General features: G+C 36.5%; 2 protein-coding genes across 3 annotated transcripts; both read right to left on the minus strand.

The window, feature by feature from the left end:
* Positions 1-4,173: 4,173 nt before the first annotated feature.
* LOC116297371 (ubiquitin-conjugating enzyme E2 E1) lies at positions 4,174-11,734 on the minus strand. Its single transcript, XM_031705588.2, has 7 exons — positions 11,579-11,734; positions 11,073-11,217; positions 10,536-10,586; positions 7,648-7,780; positions 6,938-6,982; positions 6,230-6,332; positions 4,174-5,588 (listed from the first exon to the last, which is right to left on the minus strand). Exons 2-7 carry the CDS (start codon positions 11,207-11,209, stop codon positions 5,491-5,493), a joined length of 567 nt encoding a protein of 188 aa, XP_031561448.2. The 5' UTR covers positions 11,210-11,217; positions 11,579-11,734; the 3' UTR covers positions 4,174-5,490.
* Positions 11,735-14,809: 3,075 nt separating this feature from the next.
* Positions 14,810-23,079, minus strand: LOC116297372 (ubiquitin-conjugating enzyme E2 E3). Of its 2 annotated transcripts, none has more exons than XM_031705590.2 (7): positions 22,870-23,079; positions 22,287-22,494; positions 21,506-21,556; positions 18,436-18,568; positions 17,906-17,950; positions 17,297-17,399; positions 14,810-16,664 (listed from the first exon to the last, which is right to left on the minus strand). In XM_031705590.2, the coding sequence occupies exons 2-7, from the start codon at positions 22,436-22,438 to the stop codon at positions 16,567-16,569; spliced, it is 582 nt and encodes a 193-aa protein (XP_031561450.1). In that variant the 5' UTR covers positions 22,439-22,494; positions 22,870-23,079; the 3' UTR covers positions 14,810-16,566. The 2 variants fall into 2 exon arrangements, with proteins under 2 accessions (XP_031561450.1, XP_031561449.1); XM_031705589.2 differs by having other exon boundaries at positions 22,287-22,497; positions 22,870-23,078.
* Positions 23,080-25,234: the final 2,155 nt, after the last annotated feature.

The raw sequence follows: 25,234 nt of genomic DNA on the forward strand, positions 1-25,234 counted from the left end.
TTGGCGCCAAATCGCGCGCGTGTTCGTTCCCAAGCTTTTTCCTGTGGATTTATCGGGAGTGTTGGAGTTAAAACAGGCGCGTGTTCGTTCTCAAGCCTTGGAGACTTGATACGCTACCATAAGTATAATAGTTTTGACTCATTCGATTTATACTCAAAATGATTATGGATGTAAATTTTAAATTGTGTTCCATTGTTTAGTTGTTTAGCGAAGATTTAACGTCATGCTCAAGTTGAGTAAACGACACCACGAAATTATATTCAGTAGATCTTAATCAGATGCAAATGAGCGTTCAAAAAAGAAACTTGGTGGTGAAAGGATGTTTACGAACAGCAGCAGGAATCATAGCATGATTTAAAAAAACGTCGAATGATTGTTCAAGGAATTACACAATAAACCATTAATAAATGACTGCATGATTTCAACACGAACACAAACTGGAAAAAAAGTAAATTCAGATATTATACAGCTATTTCAAAAAACGTTGTCATCGCCAAAGACGATAGGCAATAGGAGATAGGAGAAAAAGCGATAGGAGATAGGTCATACCAAGATCCAAGACTAGCTTGTGTTAATAATTTGTGTTTCTGCTTCTTATTCACGGTAAGAAGATGGACCTTAGTGATGAGACTGATTCAATGTTGTTTGTAGTCGACGACTGACCATTTCCGTCTCGGAATGATCTATCGCCTATTGCCTTTGGCGATGACAACGTTTTTTGAAATAGGTTTTTGTAGAAACACCGCGTAAAGAGTCGATGTGCGAACCCCTTGGATATTTGCCATCAATTATTTTTATTTTCTACTGAAAACATTTTGTGTCCTTCCCAAATAAATCCCAGTTCAATATAAATTAAACACTGCACATAAAATGGGTTAAAAGCTAGAAAACGTTATGCCATTGAAACATCGGCGATGTTCGGCTTCAGACACAATGACTGTAATTCAACTCAGTCATTATAAATGTTGATTTGAAGAGTATTTTTTGATGTTTTGAAGTATTTCCTTTTTAATTTAACGAAGGTTTATCAACTCTATTAGGACAAAGCAAAAATACATCCGTTATTCTGCTCGTCAATCAAAACTACTGATATACGTCGGAGTGTCTGTAAAGATCATAGCAATCAACGGGTCATATATGTCGAGACTTTTTGTTTGTTTTTAATTTGTTTGTTGAAGAAATTCATTTATTTTTTCTAAATATTCTGTTCATTAGTTTCTAAGTTTCAATTTAATTTGACTATGGTTTGGATTTGTTATTCTTTTTCAAAATTAATGACACATTTTTTCCGGATATACAAAGCAAAAACACTGATATCCGTGTATTTTGGTTCCTGATGCCATCAAAAGAAGCGATCTTTGATCATATTCTCGTAACTCGTTATGACCCTGGACTAAAATTGAGATAGATTTTATAAGGATGAAACGCTTAATCGAACCGCTATATTAAAAAAAAACTTAAAGGAACTGGTAGCCGAAAAAGCCGAGACAGTCGAGTTTGAGCGAAATTCGTACTGAATCGAGAGTTGTGAATCATTATTTAATTGATAATCATTTTCGAAGCTAAATTGCCTTGAAGCTACTCTCTTTATGAGCTAGATACGTGTGTTGATAAGACTTTACAATGAATTTAAACATATAAACCTCTCACCTTTACCTTCACGACAACCAGCCTCTGCTAATGGCTCGTCGATGCGTGGCTTGCCATCGTGATTTCTTCTACTAGATTATCACACGGATGGTAACAAGGTACTGTAATAAGGGATGAATCTGAACTCAAGACGCCCTTTCTGATTCGTTGTGACAATTAGGGTTTGAGACCTGTGATTGGCCGGTTGTATCTTCTGAATCAGATCGGTTTTCGCTATAATGGACTGATGAGCGGATCGCTGCTTGTTATCGAGATCAGAATCAGTTTTTCTGGTATACATTATCAATTATTTTTTTCAAGAAACATGTAAATAAATGTATAGTGCAATTCCCTACTTCTCCATTACTTCACAACTCAACAAACTTTTTAACAGCCTGTGGCTTTGAAGTCGGATCATTTAGCTGCTTAGTACCGCTTATTGCCAGGAAAACTGTAACGTGCTATTAGAGGGCGGCTTCTTTCAATCTCCCATTAGAAAAAAAAACCACATGTATACTTTATTCAAAAGAGGCGCGGCTATGCCAACCAGAGATCGATCGAGCTGATGTAACAAAGGTTGACAGATCAAGACTAGGGGTTGGCAATCAAAATAACCCACGGATTCGATACTTTTGGACTTTAGAAAACAGTCTGTAGAGGTCATACTGATACATGTTGATGACTAAGTTATTGGTGATGGGAGAGACGAAGGAAAAATAAAATAAATGAGGCAGGTAGCCCGGTATCACTCCGAAACTGTATACATGGAATCCAAATATTAATATACCATTATATACTAAGAGGAAATTTTTTCAATAATGAGCAATAATGGCAAAAAGCGCCAAAAACTAGACTTTCGTATGAGTTTGGATCCCAATTTTCGATTTAGGTTAACACTCAAAACCTTTTTTAAACAGTTAGGAACTGATGTACTATGATAAAATGCTTGTTTGAAGCGGTATTTTCAATTGTACAAAGATGTTTTGTTGCAATATTTGTGTTTGTAGCTTCGTCAGTCTTTTTTATAGAAAATGTATGGGAAATAAGCAAATGAAGGCCTAATTCCTCATTTTCGAATAAAATTTTTGCTTTGGGTTAACACTTTGATTCCACTTTCATCGGTTCATCTCCACTTCCAAACAAGTTAAACTTTCTGAATAACAAGATTTTAGCCTTGTACAACAGCCTTTAATTTCTTCAAGAAAATAGTTTTTGGCGCTCACTGCTTGAATACGAAAAGAAGTCTCTCTTAATTAACAAGACATGTAATAGTTAAAATAGGAATTCGTTAAAGGAACTTCAAGGTTAATCCGCTATCAAGGGTGGAGTAGCGATAGTACACTCGCCTCTGGGGTCTCAAGTTTAATTCCTGAAGTCGCCATCACGTGTGAGTAGACCTACAGTTTATAACGTCCCTACCTTCAGTTGATTCGAGGGTGTTTCTCCAGGTGTCCAATTTTTCTCCTTCTGCAAAACCTAACACGCTCGATAATTTTGATTTAATTGATGTGTGAATTAGCCATGCACAAACTTGATATAAGGCCAGGAGATTTTCATATGCAGTCTCTTTTAATCAATCAGAATTCGAATAGCAGATTCACATTAATTAATAAGTTTTGACTAAATCGTACCGATTGCTTAAAGAAGATTATCCGATAATCCTTATTCGCAACTTTGTAATTATGACCAATTAAAGCTAAACCGTTGGGTGTTTCTAGAATCAATTAAAGCCGCGAAAAAGCCGTCCAAATAGAAGATTCGATTTACCTTTTACCATGTTAAATTCGTTTTTTCTTTTTTCTTTCTTTCTTTCTTTTTTTTTTTTTTTAATTCGATATATATAATAATAATAATAATAACTTTATTAATGTCTCTAATCTTCTAGCCGGGCACAAGTGCCCTACTAATATGGTCTTTTATTCAAACGATCCACTTTGGAAATCAATGCACACGAATGTGACAAGCAGACAAAAGCCGACTAGGCTCGTGAGGTCGTGAGGGTCTGGGAACCAAACTAATGACGTGACGGCGGCGGAGGGCAACTATTTCTCTGCAATTATTTCAATTTGGTCTTATCAGTGGATGGATTGGGAAGGGCAAGATAAACGAGATTTTAGTAATATTAAGATTAAGTATTTCTCCGTTGCATTCATATAACTCTTTCGTTCCTCAGAAATTATTTATAAGAATGTTATTTTCAAGAGAATGACACGTGATCTGAAATGGGAAAAAGTCCCACTCAATGTAATTATGAGGGGTCTATTCATTTATTATTAGATTATTAAATTATCAAAATAAATCCTGCCAAAAGTTATTTAATAAATAAATAAATAATTAATTATTAAATGATGAACTTATCAGAATAAATCCCTATCAAAAAGTATTACTTTATTGTAGGAGTTTATCGTGTGCACTGCATGCTCTCCTACTTAATTAACGGTTGTACATGAGAAGACACATGAATATGAATACAAAACAAGCAAAGAATCTTCTCAAGAGAATGGCACGTGTTTTGAAATAAGTAAAACGAACAAATATACAGGCTTTAATTTTAAGTGTCGTTTTTAATCAACTGTTTTATAACGTTTGATTGACTGTTTATTTGTAGAGACGGGAAGGAGTGCAAAATGACATATCAAGAGGGATATTTCATCCATAGAAGAATCAAAAATTCAAAATAAATTACTACCTCTCTTGCATAGATACATCAGTGTTCATATAATCTTAGAGCAGTTTTCGTAGGACATGAAAAGCTCAGTACCGTAAGAGTGCCGTGCAGTGACCGCGATGTTTTCTAGGACTTATTACAGCCATTCTGAATCACATGCGCGCTAGCGCCGCTCTAACGATTGTTTCTGTCGCTAAGAAGCTTTTGGTGGACGTCAATCAAGGCGTTTCCATGACATTCTATAGGGACATGCCCTTATAGCTTTTGACAATGTTATGGAAACGCCTGGTAATTGACGTCCACCAACACCTTCTTCGTGCCGTGTTCCAGGTATTTGATTGGATGGAGAGCAAATTCTCGCGCAATTTGATTGGTGTGGCGTATGCCTTGCTTTATCACGACCGCGTTCGTGCCAGGAGCTTTTCACAGTCATGCGTAAACTGCTCTAAATTTAGTGGATAAACAAAAAATATAGAGTCATTATATTTTGGTCTAAAGAAACTGGTAAAGTATTGCATATTGTGCGATTTGATTGGCTAAGATACTACTACTCTGTAGTAGACCCCTCGCAGCATGCACGTCTGAATGCATTCCAATTCGGAGGACATAACAATAGGTTTCCAATCCTCAGGAGATTGGAATTCTTTTGTTTTGTACTCCAAATTGAGCTCCTTTGACGTCGCATGCAAGTGGTCTATTTGTCAGACAAAATATTATCTTATTGAAATAATGAAGAAAAGCAGCAACAAAGACATTTCTTTTTGTAATTCCCTAATATTATCCTACTAATTCCCTTATATTGAAAAGAATAATGCCTTTCAACTTCATGAGCTACGAGTCGAATACGACAATATTACAGATGAAGTGGACCATTTTAAGGATTCCTTAAGAGGAAAAGAAGTGTAGTTTTGTATAGTAGCGTTAAAATTCTCTCACTTCTTTGCATAAAGACTAGTTTCCGATTTACTTTAAAGCTCGTTGCTATAGGTGATTAATTAAACGTATTTATCATCATGTATTGCTTGTTACACAACTAGCAGTTTGATAAACTTTGTTATTTGCAGGGGTATGCAGTTATCCATTTGCGATATCATACAATGGCTCAACCTGCTATTTACATAAAGTGTCGGCTTCGTAGTACTGACTATAACGATTAAACAGAAGGGCCAGTGAAAATGGCGCTAGAACGTTAGTTATGATGCATATTTCTTTGTCCATTCTTCAGCTAATCTATCGTGTTCTTCTCTGTTTGTCTGGTACTGTGTGGCGATGCTTCCAACCAGAGGATCAGCTGAAAACAAAGGCACAAACCATTTGTACAAAGCATTGTGGGTGTCCCAGTACCAAGCATCGTAGGTGTCCCAGTACCAAGCATTGTGGGTGTCCCAGTACAAAGCATTGTGGGTGTCCCAGTACCAAGCATTGTGGGTGTTCCAGTACAAATCATTGTGGGTGTTCCAGTACAAAGCATTGTGGGTGGTCTAGTACAAAGCATTGTGGGTGTTCTAGCACAAAGCATTGTGGTAGTTCTAGTACAAAGCATTGTGGGTGTTTTATTACAAAGCATTTTGGGTGTTCGAGTACAAAGCATTGTGGGTGTTCCAGTACAAAGCATTGTGGATGTTCGAGTACAAAGCATTGTGGGTGTTTGTGCAAACGACCTATTATCTCAAAACTCGTATGGTAATACGTATGCGTTTAAGGCATAGATAGACAAAATTAAATCGGAGATAATTTAAGGTCTTCAGTTGTGTGCACGTAAGATTATCATTTAATACAACACTGTATCCAAATTTGATAGGCTTTGAAAATAGTGAGACGTTGGGCATGGTGCTAAATAACTGATCAAAAAAGTGTGCAAGGGATTCTGGTAGTTGTAGTTAATGATGTACTAGACTCATACTCTACTGGATATATTATATATAAACTTACCAGGATTACAGTCTGTGAGTAATGAACGAATAGATAATATAACCTTTGATATGGTCAACGCTGGACTCCAACTGTCCTTGAGGATGTCAAGGCAGATTACTCCCTAGAGGCAACCGAGTTTGTATTAGTATTTTATAACTTGAGTAGACTTTTATGCATTGCTTAGAGTCGAAGAGCAGCTACATATCTCTCCCTTCATGCAACACCACTGCTTGTGATTACTAACCAATACTCTTTTCCTTTCCTTTCCTTTCCTTTCCTTTCCTTTCCTTTCCTTTCCTTTCCTTTCCTTTCCTTCATATTTTGCTTGTATAATTTAACCTGGTCAGTTTTTAACACCCAAACTCTCCCATCATGCATGAATGGTCAGTCCTTGCTCTGAAGAATGACTAGTCAAGGACCGCGGACCACCCTAAAAAGGGGGGAGGGGGGGCTAAGATTGGGAAATATAAGAGGCTATAGTATGGTGAAAGGTGAAGTCTCCGCGTTCCCTGCTAGTCGGTACCTGACAATATTGCTGGGTTTCACTAGACATCATTTCCTGTCTAGTGGGGAATGTTCATCAACTGAATCACAAGTTTTCAATAGAATTCTTTCTGGTTGACAGCAAATGGTGGTGGTCAGTGTTTGACCCCCATTTGGAGCAGATAATGAGATTCAAAGACTTTTATCAGCTGAGTGTAGTCAAGCAATAAGAAGTCTGCTCACCTGACTATTAATGTTGCAATGATAGATTCTTGTCCTAAAGTTTACCTTGCAAGAAAAATTATTTCAGTTTAAAAACCGTGATGGCTTTTTATGAACCAGTAATAGCAACACCCATTCATATTTCAGTCATCGAACTCTGATTGCCAAATAAGACACTTGCATCATGGTACCACTACCAGAATCCCTTGAACACTTTCTTTTGTTCAGTTAAATTTAGTCTCCTACGCAGCCGCTATTATATCGTCACGCCACGCTCACTCCCCTAAGTAGCGGCCACTACTTAGGGGAGTACAGCGTTGCGTAACGAAACTAATAGCGGCTGCGTAGGAGACTAAGTTAAATTTGAATAAGATAGAACTGATTCGCGAAGCATCTTGGTAGTGACTGTAAAATGACACCATCATGCACCATCATGCAAACAGCCTACTGTAGTTTATTTTAGTTCTTTCGTTGTAATAGTTTCATACATCGTTTGTCATACATGTATGATATACTGAATATATAGCTGCTACTGTCATCAATATCACTAGGAACAGACAGGGGGGAGGAAGGGATAGAGGGAAGGAGAGTAAAGGGAAAGGGACAGGAGGAGGAAAAGGAAACGGGGAGAGAAATTATAAGATAAATCATTTCTTTAGTTTCGAATTTCTTTTTTATGCCCGAAAGGCAGAGACAACAACAATAATTACCCTCAACAAGCTTCTGCTTACCTTTGGTGGTTTGAAGGGGTAGTCTGTAGGAAAGTGAATATCGAGGAAGAAAACTCCCTTGTCGTATACAGAACCAGTAGGACCAAGAATAGTAGCATACCACTCGAATATGTTGTCTCCTTTGGGACCAGCACTGGAAAGGATTCAAAGATACAAAGTCATTAAAGAAGAGGAAAATGAACGAGGCAAGCATCGTGCAGCACCTTCAATAGTTAAAAACTGGGGGAACTGCCGGCGAGATTGGAAAATTCTAGTAGATATATGAAAAAGACCGAAAGTTGAGGACCATAACTTGGCCTCTCTCTCTCTCTCCCTCCCTCTCTCTCTCTCTCACTCTCTCTCTCTCTCTCTCTCTCTCTGTCTCTCTCTGTCTCTCTGTCTCTCTGTCTCTGTCTCTCTCGCCGCGGGCCGTGAGAGTTCCAGACAAGATATTTAGAGATCTCTCTAATTAGTATAGCTTAGGTGTAGTTCGGTCATTTCAGGCGATAATCAATCACTTGGCTTGACCTTTTGATTCATGTCTTTCTCGAGTTATTTAAATAGACCTAATCGATGTTGTCTGACGGCGAGAGAAAATATTCGAGTCTTATCGATGTTATACATTATATTCTCTAGCGTGTAATAGTATACAAAAGAAATAAATAATAAGAGTGCAGTGAATATGCATGAATCATTTTTTATTTCGACTTCACAGTTCCAAAACTAGCTGGTTAAAATTTTGAAATTTTCAAATTTTCAAATTTCAAAAATTCCGTTATTATCTCGCAGACAGATATCCAGAAAGAGCGTATGAGTTGATAGCAAATATGATTTCTTTATAAGATAACTTTAAAATATCTTTGTAAAGTGTAAAAAAAGTTTAATCGGATTGTTATCTTTTCTTTATTTGTAATCACTTGTCATTCTTTTCCTATCCACCAAAATAATTCAATAAACTCGTGAAAGAGATATTGATCTAACTCTCGGCATTAGCAAACCTTAATCTTATTGTTTTGTTTCTATTTCCTTACGAATGAAGGATTGAATTTTGATTATGACAGTATTCAGTTTGCTCCTATTTGAAAATAGCTTCTACTGGGATTTATTCTTTTTGAAGTGCGCAAGTTTGTAATCAAAGAGAATGGCTCAGGAAATGCTGTCTAACCTAGAAACCTGAAACTCATGTAGTGAATAATATATATATTACGAAGTTTAACTTTTTCGTCTTTCCTATTTCTACACCTGTTAAGAAGGATTTGCAAGCAGAGAGCGGTCGTTATGGCAACCAAACGAACATACAGATATGTTAAAAGACAGGCAATGGAATAATGAAGAAAATACATTGTCAAAATAAGCGACAAAAATGATATCATTTTGAATTTTAATGGAGAAGTTAATGAGGTAGACATGAGTTTAAGACTGAATATTTTGGAGAAATGACGGCAGTAGGATGCTAAAAAAAGGCTCTTGTCTTTATTTATCATTTGATTATTATTGGAATTTATATATATATATATATATATAAATTTTGAACTGAACACATTGGTAAACGGTTGGTAGGACTCCGGCCAGCTCCATCTCGTCGCAGCAAAGATCTGGGTTCCACCGTAATGCATTCATATGTAGCACAAGTATAAAGACTGTAGCGTGGCTGGGACAATGGAAGGGGCTTTGAATTGCTTTCCATATTGCCGAGCTAAATTAGTCCAAAACAAATAAAAAGGCAGAAGTCACGAGCTAGACTTATAAATCCGACTGTTGATCAAACACGGCACTTATTCACAATAACATCTGACCAGTAGCGTTAATAGTTCATTATACGAAATCACAAAGCTCTACAAAGCACCCCGGCTGAACATAACGAAGTTAAGGTATTGTCATCGAGTTTATCTAGCAAAGAGCTCTACGGTACAGACTTTTACCAGGAGTTCTACCCTTTAGATTTTTGTGATTCCTAAAGCGTCATTTGATCCCGACGAATTATGATTAGTGACATCCTGATAAAGTAGAAAAGGTCGATGATACTTTGGCTATAGTATCTAATCAGCTCACGGTATCTGATCCCATCTCCAGCCTACATTGAGAACAGTTTATGTCAATGGCTGGCTATTTTGTTTAATAGTTAACTATCTACGAGTCTCGTTCGAGCCGAGAAGCTAGAGAGGCATAGCTCATGGCTAGTGCATAGCAGACTGTACGTATATGTTCTGTCATATATAGCTCACGGCTAGAGCATGTCAGACTGTACGGGTATATATTCTGTCATAGCTCACGGCTAGAGCATGTCAGACTGTACATATATGTTCTGTCTTCAAGAGAATTAACAGCTCTGCTGTCAACGCTTTCAACTCTAGGTCACTTTCCAGGTAGGGCACGCAATCTTTTTAAACTGTCTTTAGGAATTTTCGAAGTCACGTTGCCTTACCGAAAAACAAAAACAAAAACTGGAAAAGCTAACGAAAGAATAAGTTTATATGTTTACCACGCAGTTTAGCTTAGCCGGCGTACAGCTCTATGTATATGTCAATATATTCTTGAGTTTACTATTGGTAACTCAGAATACACGTGCTTTTCATTTGATAGGACAATCGAGGACAAATGTTGTCTGGCGTAGGTAATATCTCGTCTGAGCAGACTGACTAACCGTCTTGGGATTTCCTTTGAAGAGGGGTTTGATAGGCATATGTAAGGTTGTTCTGAGAGGTGCGCTTCGCCGGCGTGGAACATTGAGATTCGTCAACAAACAAAGCGTATAATCAACGAGACAAAGAACCCGCAAATCTTTTGTTGTAAATAAAACGCGTACGAATCCTCAAGCTCGGCCTAAGAGAACCAGATCGCGTCAATATCTTATTAATTTAGATGTGCACAGCAGGAAAAGTTTGACTTTATCGTGATGTCGACCTTACCTGCAGTTTGGTGGTGGATCTAATGTGATTTCGGCCAGTTCTCTTTGAATCCTGAAACACAGCAAGATATCAAGTGAGACAGATTCTTAAAAGATTAGCCACAAAACGCCCGAGGGTAAAAAGCAAACAAAGGCATAGACTGTTGAATCAAGGCCGAGAGTTCCGAAGCCACACACACCACATACTTCCAACATCTCTTTCTCGCGATGATTAATATATTTCGTCTTTAAACTCAACACAGATTTACTGCATTAACGTATCTCTAACCTGACACAATTATCGGCCAACAGTTTATTTAGGATCACTAATAAACTCACGAGAATCTTAGCATGCAAATGGCTGCTAGCCTTAGTGCCGCCCACCTACTTACGAACCTACCCTGTGTTCCTACACTCACTCTCTATCTTTCAATTGTTGCTTAGCTTGTTCTAACCACTCACTACTAAGGTATATCCTCAGTATAAGGCTCGAAGTTAGTTTATATCTTGATCAAGGTGTTAACTAGAAAGAGTCGGAACACTCAGAATCCAACAGTACCTCTTCGCTGCACTGGAGATACTCTTAGAGGATCGTGGTGATGAAGTCTTGGACTCTCTCTTGTTCGAGGCCCTCCTTGATCCTGAGTTTCCACTCTCGTTGGCTTGTGGACGAACAGCTGGATCAGAACTTGACATTCTTCGTCCTTAAGAGACCATAATAAAGAAAAGAATCAAGAAAAAAGACTAAACAGAGACTGGCTCTAAGTAAGTCTGACTAAGGACTGATTCGGGGTCTTCTATCCCTCCCTAGAGATTGTTCGCGTTGCCCTTCTTGGCTACATCAACTACATCCATGTACTCTCATACAATACTTGATATATCAAGGCCATTTTGATGACCAAAGAGCTTGACAAAGCGGACTGGTGATCTCAAACCAATTAGATTTACTTAAAAGGACAAGGAGGAGGAAAGAGAATATGGCCGTGGTTATCAGCCTCGCTGGTCGACTATCTTGGTGATCTCCGTTCTCACTCCATCAAGCTTGAAATCCAACAAGATATATACCTGTGGATTCTTCGGGAACAGAAGAACAATTTGATACCAAATTCGAGTCGTTTAAACCAGAAATCGAGGAGAGCGGAGCCTGAGAATATAAGAAGGAGAAGAGCTTGGACGCTGAGAGCCTGGCAGCATTGAAGTGTGGACACAAGGTGTCAAGTTCGCATGTCAATAGCTGACGTCACTAGTGCTAAATGACGTCTCGTTTAAAACTCTAATTTCTCGAATAAGATATAACTCTTGGCGAATCAAGCCAATCACAAGACTTCATTCAATTACTTATGGGCTAAAGCACCGGAGGACAGCTGGTATGTTGTTATGGAAACCTTGCGGCAGGCTATGGATTTGAAGGATAATGGCAGAAACACTGTTCCTTATTGCATCAGTTACGTTTCATTCGACATTGAAAAGCCTGACCACGTAAACTCATTTATTCTATTAAAGGATGTAATCTACTGCCGTAAAAAGAATAAATATCAAGGACTTCAGAAATAGAGTCTTATTTTTTAGGGAGGGATTGAAGATTTGTTATGAATTGACAATTAAAACACTCAAAGCCAAGACTGGAAGACAGAAATGTTGATGTACTCAGAACTCTTATACAAAACCACCTGCCATGGATGTCACTGATTTCTTGAATGTTCAAATCCATATATTGTTACATCCTTTTAAGTCTTGCTCTTCCCCTAAACCCAATCATACAATACTCAGAATATGTACCCAATATATTGCAATCTAAATAAATAAAATATGATACTAAAATATCTAAGAACTATTCTTCTCCAGCTCTGGAATTAATCTTGCTACCCGTTGTGATGTTCAAAAAACACAATGCGCTTCAATTAGAATGCAAGCGAAGTTTATATTTTTTGGTTCTCCATTGCTATGGAAGACGCAGACGCTGAGTGAAATACTCGTTCAGCATCCAATACAAGGACAGTTTACTGTACGGGATAAAGATATCATCGAAAGAGCTATGTAAATATTTTTGTATGAAGACATCCACCCACATCAAAAGGATGTCTCTTCTCTCTTTACGTAAAACACTGACACGTTGAGTGGAATGGGTTTGTTCTGTAAAGTTTTTTGGCGTATATGTTTTATATATTTCATAAGATATATCGCGGATTAGCGAAAACGAGAACTACTTGTTCTGAGATGACACACTAAGCCAATTTTAATTTCCTCAAAAGCTAAAGCTTCATGTTTTATTTTGCCGGCATGTATCAGGTTACATTAAGTACAGAGTATCATTAGACAGCCGTTTTAAAATCCATAAAAAAAATATTTCCAGTAGAAAGAGTACTTTGTTTGCATTTAAGGTAATTTAATTCCCTCCAGTGGTTATGCTCATTTATCATAGATAATGATGGTAATTAATTGTGACAATAAACTAGATATTTCGGTAAATTATCATGCATAACCTATTACAAACTAACTAGCTTGACAGTCAATTATAAGTGTACAAGACGATAAACTATTTTCTATTATAATTTACACCTTTAGTGGCAAAATACGTTTTAAAAGCAATTTAGCTCACTACATAACTGATCATGAACTTATAGCCAAAGATTGCTTTGTGATTCAACAATATTAGACTTCAAAACATATATAGTTAATTTAGTTTATATATAGTTCATTATAGTTAATATATAGTTTATAATAGTTTATAATAGTTTATAATAGTTTATTATAGTTTATGACATAAAATGAAATCATAATACACTTTCTATAAACCACAAACATCTCTGATCTAAATTTGAAAATTATATGAATACAACAGACGGAGATAATTGCCAAAGCCTAAACCAGTGATGTGGAGTGAAGCGTAGCTTTGCCTGATCATAATGCAAACAAAAAGAGTGTTTAAATTTTAATACTGCTTTTGTTTATCCTGAAACGGATGTTATTACTTATGAATGTTAATGTCATGCAGAAATTCAAAAGCTTATTGTTTATCGGGTTTGTTTGTATTAACCATAGTGAAAAGATTCATTATCACTTGAGAGGGAGACTGAGAGAAAAGACCTGAGACGCGACGTTATTGTGCTGAAAATAAACCGCCAAAGCTATGCCATAAACATGACTTTTGCAAATATTTTTCACCCAATAAGTCGAGTCCAATCGCATCATAACATTTGAATATAATGAATGTATACGTAAAGCCCACGTTAATTTTACTTGACCGGCATTAAATAAAATAGTATAAAAAAGAAAACAATGGAGTTAGTGTCTATAACTCTTCATTATGCTTATTATCTTTTCAAGGACCGATGTAAAATGCTCTAGAAGAACGTGTACACTTTAAAAATGTTGGCGGTACTCCATCAAATGAAGTTAGCTGTACGAGCCAACTTACACGAAAGATAAAATTATTATCACTGAAACTCTTGCTAAAATGACACGAAAAAAATGACAAAAATTCTTCGTCAAAATTGACGCCATCACCAAAACTCCTCGAACTTAAATTCACCCCCGAAACGGTCAGCTCCAGACTTAATGTCTCTCAGACTTATTCACAAGTGTTTTATATTAACCTATGACTAGTATTTTACATAAGGTTGTCATTCAGTTGTAATTAGTACTGTAAGAAAGATGTTTTCCTAACCTTTTGGGCGGACAAAGATTTCAGTCAAACAAAGAATCGGAGACTTCAGCATATAAAAAGGCACGTATCACAAAAATCCGGATATAATATCTATGATAGCCGAAAGCGTTTTTGGAAAAGGTATTCCTAATCATAAAAATTACGTTCGAGATTTGAGTATAACAGTCGCTTTGCATTACGATGCCATATTCCCCGGTCAAACTAGAATGAAATCCTAAAAACTTGATCCATATATAAGAAGTACTTCCTTGATCAGAAGCCTCTTTAACAAGATAGGCTTTTATTGCAAATAGGCACTAGAATAGTATAAATACTTTATGGCATTGAGGGAATATCTGGTTATAAATTTTATGTTAAAATTATCCATTTGATGAGTGGTATGTATTAGGTAAAGTTTTTAGATTTTAATTCTTAAAGAAAGAAAGAAAGAAATGAAGAAAGAAAAAGAGCGGAAAGAAAATTTAGCAAGCAAACTTAAAAATTGCAAGCAAGAAGAAGAAAAAAGAGAGAGAGAGAAAAAAAGATGAGTACGGAAGGAAGGAAGAAGAAAAAAGAGTCCCTCTTCATCGTTCTTGATATTTGACACATAAATAATGACAGCAAAAATCAAGAGCAGCAAATCCAACATGTCAAAAATACTGAACGGAAATTTACTTTTAACTTCCAACTTAACTTCCAAGTTATCTATCTACGGCTAAGGATGCATGTAGTTTGCTCTTTTTATGTTATAAATGTAAGATATATTAAGGAGTGGTTCTTGACCATTAAGCATTAGAGATGTCAGTCTTGATTCGTAAGCCATTACTAGTAATCTAATAGTGAATGTCTAAAAGTCAAATAAAGACTAGAAACCAAATGAACAAAAAATATTGAATCATATTTAGTCCAGGAACTCGAGTGCAAACACTTAAAATCCTAGGCATTCAAATACTACTAAATGTATTTTAAACTGAAAAGTATAAAATAGTGCTATGTCTAGTATTTTCTATTGCTTTATCAGTGCTATTTTTAGTGTTATAGAGTGAAGTCATTAAACCTGTGAAATAGACATTAAACTAACACACTTTAGTAGACCCTAACTCCATTGTTTTCTTTTGTGTCTATTTGACTCAGTATTACACGTTGACTAGTATTTTTTATTTCACGGGTTAAATGCCTTCACTCTATATGTATTACTGTTTCATGGCCAAATAGAGTGCACACCATGTATCCTTGAAAAACTTCGTAAGAAATTGCACACATTTGCACAAATTAATAAGTTCAGTAGACCTCAGTAGAACGTAGACCTACGAAACTTTGCAATAATTTGTATAATTTAAAGTTAGAACTTTGCACGGATATATGGTATGCGCTCTATAATGTTTGCACTCTCGTCAGTCACTAATAGTTATATAAATATCATAAATTCAACAAAGTGATACTTAGTTCTACAAAATGAGGCTTTCCAGACATTGATACATTTTAGATTACATCAATAACTATTAATAAGATATTTGTTCATAATTTTACTGTATTGCAGTTATACAAATACACAGAGGGTCACACTCTCTATGTCAGTTATAGAGTACTAAAATCAAAAGTTAAGATTAACAAAAAGAAGTATTTTTAGATTTATTTAGAGTCGAAAGGACTTGAGCTTAATTAGAAACAGATGCTCGTTCATATTATTAACCGCAGAAATTTAATTTTATTAGATGACCCAAGACCTTTGCCATCTTCTTATATCTAGTTCTTGCTTAGTCACCTCTGCAATGCTATTTGTTTAGAGTGTTCGCTAATCAAAAAAAAAAAAAAAAAAAAAAAAAAGAAAGAAAGAAGCGTCAATTTACTATTCTTTAAGTCGTCTTCAAATATTCTGAGAGGAGGTGATGCACTCACGCAGCAGCCCCCATCCACCCTTCCCTTCCAAAATTCAAGACAGATAGCTAGGCAATAAAAGCTTAGTCGAGGGACTTGTTAGATGGTGAAATCACACATGAAAATAATTTATAAATGAATTTTAACGTAGATGGGCGAAGCCGTTTTAATTTGATTCTAATTGGCATTAGTGCCATCTTTAATTTGTTGTTGTATTGTTTTGCATTTTCTTAAAGAATGTACATAAATATTTAATATACCATAATGATTTCCTATAGATTTATATATAATTTTTGTTTGGTCTTCACCGGTTGAGGAAAATATATAAAATGGCACATTACGTCATCGCCGCCATGTTGGAGGTTTATAACAAGATTTCTCACTAGTTTACTTAATATACCACCAGCATGGCGAATGTCTCGACTCTCTTGGGAATGAGAGCAAACCATGAATGTTTTCCATTGAATTTTCGCGTCTGTGCTTATACTTCCATAACAACCCTAGTAAAGTGAAAACCGCCCTTGATTCTTCATGTAGCATATCGTTTAGTCCATTCTCTTGCTATCCTATCGTGTTCTTCTCTGTTTGTCTGGTACTGTGTGGCGATGCTTCCAACCAGAGGATCAGCTGTCGGGAAGATAATACATTCAGAGTGATATTAAAGGCTATCCAATTATCTACCGAGATTAGTTACAAAATATTTTGAGACCTGGGAGTAAAGCGATGGGAATCTTCGATTGTCGACATAAGCTTGCAGATTACCATTTGAACGGAAGATGCGTAAACTTGTGATCAAATATCAACTAGAATTAATCCATGCATTTATTATTAATTCACGCCATGCGTCATTCCCTTGAGTAGCTTTTCTTTATTTACCAGCAAAGGTTCGAAAAAATATAACAAAAAACAGTTTAAACATTTGAGCAAAAGTCGTTTCAGTGCTTCTCAATCACACGCGCGAAATCGTATATAATTTGCCGTCGCGACGAAATAGGTTATGGTGGACGTCAATCAAGGCTTTTTCACAACATTCCATAGGCACGAAAGCTGTGTTTTCCGGCAATGTTATGGAAACACTTTGGTTGACGTCCACCAAAACCTTATTTTGTCGCGATAGAAATTTTTACGATTTCGCGCGTGTGATTGAGAAACGCTGTAACTGGATTATGAAGTCTATGAAGTTAACCTTGAAATACCAACTCCTAACACACTCCCCCCCCCCCAGACCCCATTACTCTATCATATAAAGATATACTAACCAGGATTGCTGTCCGCTAGCAGCGAGCGAATAGATAATAAAACCTTAGATATTGTCATAGCTGGACTCCATCCGTCTTTGAGGATATCGAGACAGATTGTACCCTATCAAAAAGATCAGTTTTATGAAGAATGTGTTCATGATGATAGCTCTCTTGAGGGTTTGTCGATGTATACTGAACAAGCTAAGCAGGGTACGAGTGTTGATATGCCGTGCGAAGAATGACACTAAAATGACCCTCAACTCGATCTTAGTTTCAGCATTCCGATCGCTTCTACAAGTGTTGAAATCAGGTAACGGCCCGATACGAAACAAATCTAAGGACGAAATTAAAATTGTATCCTGATAGAAAGATTGCAAGTCTACGTGTGACATAAAATAGCTTTTACTTGCAATTCGTGTTGATACGTCAGAATAGAGGGCGATATGCACGTCAGAACTTGTTTTATGTTTGGATATGAAGGAAACAAGGAGAAACAGAAAAAAAGGGAAATGAGGATTGATTAATTAATTAATAAATATGGATGGATATGGAGGGTATGGAAGCGGTGTGCTAATCCCCGAGATCTGCCAGTGATATCAAATGTATGCGTCATGATAAAAAACTTACTTGACTATTAATGTTGCAGTGATATATTCTTGTTTTAAACGACACCTTGGAAAATAAATTAATATTTCATTATTATTATTATTATTATTATTATTAATAATGCAAGCCACTCTCTCTTGACATAGCACAGACGTCACGCAATCTATTTACGGCAACTTAAGACGTAGTGCCACTAATTTCAACAGATATTTCAGTTGAGTGCTTTTATCACCACGACCTTCTGTTCATCCGGTCTCTACACTATTTTAAGGACATAGGATTTGCGAAATCGACGACGACGACGATTACAGAAAGTAAATTAATTTCTCTTTGGGATTCTGTTCGTTGGAGATTTTATTCAAAATATTGTCAGTAAAGTCAACTCATTCCAAGAAAGACAGACTTTCGAAACCCCAAAGTAAAGTTCTTTACACTTCCAGTTGATGTCGCGGTTGTAGATTTTGCAAATCTTTTAAGCCCCTATTAATTATCGGCATTTGAGGGGACATCTAACGGCTAGCAAGACTGATGGCTTTAGACTTATTTCTTACCTTTGGTGGTTTGAAGGGATAGTCTGTAGGGAAGTGAATGTCGAGAAAGAAAACTCCCTTGTCGTAGACAGATTCAGGAGGACCAAGAATAGTAGCATACCACTCGAATATGTTGTCTCCTTTGGGACCAGCACTGGAAAGGATTCAAAAATACAAGTCGTTAAAGAAGAGGAAACCAAGTGACAAGCGGACAATACTCAAACGTTGGGGAGGGGGGGGGGGGGTCTTAGATTGGAAAATTCTAGCATGTGCATAACACTGAAAGTGGCGGTAAACCAGAGCTATAAAGCAAGAAACAGGTCATCATAAAAGTGAGAAAAATCTCATAAAAATGGAATGAAATTCATAGAGTGGAGTTCAGATGGATGCGAAAAATGCACCGGAATGAACCAATCATAGCTCACGAGGTTACTAGTATTTATCCAATCAAGCTGGTCGGTCAGGATCACGGCACGACGCGGCACGGCACGGCCGCATGAGCTGTTATGATACTCTAATGTTGACCTTTATTATTCTAATATACGCCGAAAAATTCTAACAAACTTGTTTTTAATCGGACGTTTGAGTTTCTTTCTAGACGTTTGACGTTGTTCAAAGCAATTTATACTGGCTTTCGGAATTCTATATCTGTGTCTGGCAATTACAAAAAACAACCAACAAAAACAAAAAAAAAAAAAAAAAAGAAGAAGAAGAAGAAGAAAAGAAGAAGGAAAAAAAACATTACTAAACACAGTATAGTCTTCAAATAATAGTTATCTTTTTATTGGAACTTTTGATTAAATTGCTTGTTCAACGGCCACTTTAGTTTATCATAACACCTGTCTTGACGATGAATTTTATTATCGATATTTATATTTCAAAACGGATTAGACTCTTAAAACTTGTAAAATCCTTATATTTTATTTCAATTCGTCATTTTCGTAAATCACTTAAATTCTGCTCTAAAGAATGTTTGTGTGAAACGAGTCGATTTTCACAGTAACAGAAACATTATCTCCACTGAAAGATAATATTTTAAAATCCTCTTTCTTGTAAAGTTGAATATCGAGCTAGCTACATGACGACGAAAGAAGCCCTGGATGAGCGAGAAAGCGTGACTTTTCAAAGAAACAAGTTTGTTTTACGGCTGATCAGTCATTAGTCATCTTACGATCGAAGAGAGATCGAGTGATATGTCCTTGACAAGTGACACTTCTTGTCATATTCTATCAAATCCTCTCACCATTTCTCGGTGCTTTTATAAAGTTTACCTTCATTAACAAAAACAGAGTGGTTCACGCTCGTTAATTATTAAAGGACAATGCATTATTCATTGTCTGGTGTTTTGGAATACAAATTGAATTGAAAAGATGGCCATCTCGATTGATTTATCAGATATATCTACTTACATCTACTTAGCAGACCCTCTCTATAACGGTCAAGGTCGGACTATGAACGACCGGTCGATGTATCACGCTAGTTGTGAATTCAAAACCTCTGAAGTATTTCGCATGTTTAGAAAGACAGGTAGAATGGCATAGTACACAGCCAGGCTCTTATAACCACCCAGTCTTCGTACTAAAAATATTTCGCAAGTGAAGTAGGCCGGCTTGAATATTCATTAGGTTAATCATACCATCTGTGTTACTTGTAAACTTTGTAATTACAATTAATTATTTCATATTTGATCCACTATCTTTACTTTTATTTTCTAATTCCCTTAAGAATGGAACAGATCAATGTATATAGAAGAACACGGACCGTCGTAATCGATTAATCTAAATGAAAAATATATATAACAGTACGTCAAAAAAGATCACGGGAAAAACGAAGAGTTGAAATCGTTCTAGAGCTAAGGATCGGATTGGTGACGTCGAATATCGTTGGGGTACATTATCAGTGAACTAAACAGACATTGGATTAGTATCGTGGTATACTTGTCAACTATATACTTGAAAAGACTAATAGAAAGAAGAATCATTGCGATCTGAATAAAGTTTGTTTATAATTAAAGTTTGTTTATAATTTCACGACGACATGTGCTACCAGGGGTTTTGACGGCCGGCGATGAAAGGTGGCGAGCTAGCCGAGAACAGGCGGAAACAAGTGTAATATAAATACAAAATCCTGATAAATAACGGGGTCTAATGCTTCTTTGATATTACAAAACCTAGGATAATCAAGACACAATACATCGATAAATAACTCTCGGCGGAATTCAACTTTTTGACAGTGTGGTAAGTTTGTGGCCGGCAACAGTCCTAACCTTTTGCCCTAGCCAGTACGATTTAGTACGATTACCAAATGACTTTGCAACTAAATGCTTTGATAACATAAACCGATATTGCTGCAGTCAAGTACAAACTCTAGACGCAGGTATATGTAAATTATGAAAGCTGAACTAACGATCAGTGGAGAAGGACAGCTGTCTTAACATTGTGTCAACAGATCTAGATATCGATAAAACGTTTTTAGCCCTAGAAACAAACGAAAGAGGTATAAAAATAACGGGGTCGCGTACGTTTGTAATTCACAGATGTTCGAAGCCATTGCTTGTGGATTTATAATTATCAAGTCTTCTCCATAGAGACCGCTATCAAATATGCAATACTCTATAGCAGGCTGGCAGCCTTTGATTCTTTATCGGTTTTCTCGGAGCAGGTGTTTTTTCCCCTCTTTTCTTGTGAAAGGAAGGATACATTAGCATAAACGTCAACACATGACGCCAAATTTCCGTTTCATGTGCAAGTAAATAAGGAAAATTATCTCCGTCAAACAGTTTTATCCTCTAATCAAAATACCGCTCGTATTATATCTTGCGTCTAGCGAGTCGAGGGACTATCGCTCGTTGTGTGTTTGTAAATGAAAATTGTCTTGAATTCCGGAGATCGAATCACGTGTCAAAATTTAGATTGAAATTAGTTTAAGAGTAATCTTGGGACCGCCAATGGTATCCTAGTTATTGCATAAAATGTATATGTATGTGCTATGGCACGTCCAACGCGTAAAACATATCTGGGTTATTCATCATGATGTTACACAATACAAGTGAAGTGCAACCCACGTCGTTTTCCCAACAATAAAAACGTACCTGCAGTTTGGAGGAGGATCCATGGTTATTTCTGCTAATTCTCGCTGTATTCTGTAACGTGCAGCCCCCACAAAAAAACAAAAAACAAAAAACAAAAATAAAAAAACGTGTATTAATAGTCGATTTGGAAAACAAAAATAGAATTAGCTAAAGGCTAAGTAGAATTAGTCCCCCGGGGTTTAGGAATGACCCTTGAGTAATATCTTACAGATATACCGACCACTCTGGTCGCTTCATTAAATTAGATTCCCAAACGCAATCATTGTAGACCCGTTGTTAAATTTGGCTGAACACAATTAATGACAGGAGAATGCATTAAATGGATAATGCTTGGCGCTCCTTGCTGTGATCTGACTTGTGCTACCAAGCGAAAACACTTTAATTAGTTTTGATGCAAATTACTTGGCTACGATATAGACTTGCGTCGTCAACTGGCAAATGGTAGCGACCAGTGCTTAATCATAAATGCGTTCCCTTGTCTCGTCTTTTAAAAAAATTGCCTTCTTAAAAACGGATAATAAATCTTAGATACATATTTTATCTTTTAAAGGTTTTTGTTCTCGATTTTCTTGAAAACCGAGCGAGTAATAATCCTGCAAACTTAACATGCAAATGAGATCGCGACGAAGGCGTGATGGCCGCCGTCTTGTGCCACCAGTCAAACACTTGCGATAGTTGACTGATAAACAAAATAGGGCCCTTAATAAATAGGTAATTGTGTGCAAATTGGATAGAAAATAAATATATAATACTTATTTGTTCGGTTAGCTAGATAGCCAACCTTTTAGAAGCTGCTGAGATGTTCCTAGATGTGAATCTTGAAGTACTGCTGGGTTTTTTGTCTCTCTTAGGTAGCACACGGCTACTTCCTTCCGATGAGGTTTCCTGGCTCCCTGGTTGGACATTGGTCTCTCTAGTCTCTCTAGACGACATCAAGAAGCGGTTTGTTGTCCGACTCAAAGCCCCAAAGAAATCGCAGAGTTCAAGAACTACTTGGTGAGGTAATGAAACCCATGTTAGATTATGTGATAATGACAGTACTAGACAAGACGTATTTATGGAAGCCTTTCCATTAGAAATACAGTGTATCTAGCTAGTAACTCTTGGTCTTACATTGGCCAAAACAGCGTCCCTTCTCTAAATCTTAATCCACAATACGGCTTAAAAGATACAGCAGACAATAAATACTTCTCTTAATGCCTTTTGACAAACATTCAAAGTGCTAGAAATTCCTGTTTAGGGATTCTGGAGAAGTCTTCAGGGGGCGTTTAAAATGGCGGATGCCAACTCTTGTGTGTTCTTGATCTGAACTTCAAAATAACGCTCCCTCGAAGACTTCAATCTATCAAGATATATATACCTACTTGTAGTAAGCAGTGTGTTGTATATACTGGACCAAATTCCTTTGAGATTTTAGAGGAGAAAGGGAGTCTCTTTGGGATAAAACTGAGTGAGACGCTTAGTCGCTTGGCACCCAACTTTACTTGGTTCCGAGGCCATCCAACCGCTTGTCACCAGTCCGTCACCAGATTAATGATCGATTGATCGTCAACACTATCGTTTGGCGTTGAGAAGACTTTACCTATTGAACCAATGAATAGCTGGATGGCTCGCGTAAGATTATTGCCTCGGTCAATGCTGATCTCGTGTCAGTAAACAGATGCTAGCCGCATTCCCCTGGGAATAGACCAATTAAAATGAATGGTGGCGATAGATTGCTTCCGAGAAATGATCGGCATTTCTCGGCTCTCGGCCGGGTCCACGTGAAGCACTAACATAAAATCAATCAATTAAAAAAACTCACTTTTTTAAGAAAACCTATCAGGATGAAAAAGTTGCCATTAAAAAACTAAGTAACGATGACTGAATTAAGACGTAAATGGCACCCATGTTCAAAGTTGTAACAGCGAATCGTTTGTGGTCATTATTTTACTTAATACGAATTCTAGTTTATACAGTGAAGTTTGCGTGTTTAGTCAGGAATTATATTTTCACTCTTAGGATCCGGATAGAATTGATCTTTTTGAAGTCGAAGGTCAGTAGAGAATTATTGAATCCCAATGAAAGTTTCAGTACATTTAGAATGCCAGGTATTAAAACAGGGAGGTGGAATTGAAACCACTTTGTAATTTGAAAAGATTATTCAACGCTGATCCCGATAAAAATAAATTTACTTTTTGATCAAATCTCGATTACAATTTGCATCTCAAATCCAGAAAGATTTGAAGTTATATCAAGATTTACTTCAGATATGATTTAAGTAAATTATTGATCGAGTACCTTTTCTTCACTTATATTGGTTTTATTCAGGAAGTTATTTTAGGAAACTGAACAGCTTTTTGTCTTTTATATGTTCTACTTATTTTTGATAATATTTTCTTAATTATCTTTTACACGACACTGCTTCGTCTTCTAAATTGAAAGCCTTTGACAATAATATGTCAATCAAGCATAAGTTTATCAGGATATATGATTTTGTACGATTCATTCAAACTTCACTCTTCTTTCGCTAATTACATGCATATGCAATATCAGCTAATCGACGGTAATTCAATATTTAAATTCTCGACAGTAATTAAATACCATTATTTACTTTCTCTTTATTTCTCTAGATTATTTTTTGTATTATGCATATATTGTCCATGTTTTACTCAGATAGGTAACCTGAATTCGAGATAACCTTTACTGATTTTGATAGCTTCCTGTTATAGAAAAATAAACATAGAACAGAGTGACACCGCGTAGTTTAGTCTAAGAGGGGGCCAACTTTAATTTATATCAGATAAATATTCTAACCAAATCGACTTGGCTTGGCATTGTAGATATGTAACTTAGATGGTTAGGCTGAGACTGGCTAGACTCTCCTCCTTACTAGAAAATGTGCAGATACTTTTGAAGTGATTATGTTATTCCTCTTGATTTAAAATTAGCGAATTTTACCGAAAGCAAATATTATTGTACAATTCAGGCGTCAATAAAGTATTGATAAAGCTTGCTAATTATTTCCGTTCGAAAAAGTTTCTTGAAAATATGAGCCCTTCTTCAAGCAAGGTTGCTAACGACAACCTTATCGACGACAAAAGCATGTAGTTTAAGTAGTGTTTAGTTTAGTCCATACTGTGGTTCCGTGACAAAGGGCTGATGCGCCTTTGAAATATGGCGTCTGGTCAGTGCCGAACACTCGGCTACCTTACACATACATTGACAGTAGTTGAGATACGAAGCTGCTCCCTTGTAAAAATGGAGGGGGAATGAAAGGAGAAATTGATTGGGAAAGGAGTTTAATAGCCGGTTAATTCGTTTAAATTTAGAAAACATTTACGAGCCACTGAAGAAGGCTAAAAAGAGCTAGCAGAGAAAGAATATGACCGCGTATTGAAACATGCAGTTTTCATTGCTGAGACTATAATGATAACTCGAGTGTGTAAAATAATTTATTTATCAGTTTTTTTTATGACCTCAAAAGGCTTGAATTCAACCTACTGTGTATGGTTAATGCTTATTTAATGGGAAAATTGCAAAAAGGATCAAATTTGTCTTAACGCGACTACTATGCAAGTTGATAGCGCGGAACTTGGTAATCCCTCTAATACGAATCAGTTTCTTTCAAACTACTAGGCCGAATTTACTAGGCAATATGTTACTCCTGAAATATTATTTCACATTGGGTTTTTCCCTTAAAATTCTTACGGCTTTTAAAGAAATTATTTTCTATGTAAGAGTGTTGAC

The sequence above is a fragment of the Actinia tenebrosa genome, unplaced genomic scaffold, assembly GCF_029948245.1.
Source record: "Actinia tenebrosa isolate PJP-AT-01 unplaced genomic scaffold, QUT_ActTen_1.0 PGA_scaffold4__44_contigs__length_22323623, whole genome shotgun sequence".
Classification (NCBI taxonomy): Eukaryota; Metazoa; Cnidaria; class Anthozoa; order Actiniaria; family Actiniidae; genus Actinia; species Actinia tenebrosa.

What these genes read in the sequence shown, in the direction of transcription:
- LOC116297371 (XM_031705588.2), bottom strand. Translation starts at nt 11,209, where the DNA reads ATGTCAAGTTCTGATCCAGCTGTTCGTCCACAAGCCAACGAGAGTGGA. An exon ending in GATCCACCACCAAACTGCAG is followed by an intron (nt 7,781 to 10,535) that starts GTAAGGTCGACA and finishes AATCCTTTCCAG; the next exon opens with TGCTGGTCCCAAAGGAGACA. An exon ending in ATTGCAACATTAATAGTCAG is followed by an intron (nt 6,333 to 6,937) that starts GTGAGCAGACTT and finishes GGTTGCCTCTAG; the next exon opens with GGAGTAATCTGCCTTGACAT.
- LOC116297372 (XM_031705590.2), bottom strand. Translation starts at nt 22,438, where the DNA reads ATGTCGTCTAGAGAGACTAGAGAGACCAATGTCCAACCAGGGAGCCAG. An exon ending in ATCTCAGCAGCTTCTAAAAG is followed by an intron (nt 21,557 to 22,286) that starts GTTGGCTATCTA and finishes TGCACGTTACAG; the next exon opens with AATACAGCGAGAATTAGCAG. An exon ending in GATCCTCCTCCAAACTGCAG is followed by an intron (nt 18,569 to 21,505) that starts GTACGTTTTTAT and finishes AATCCTTTCCAG; the next exon opens with TGCTGGTCCCAAAGGAGACA.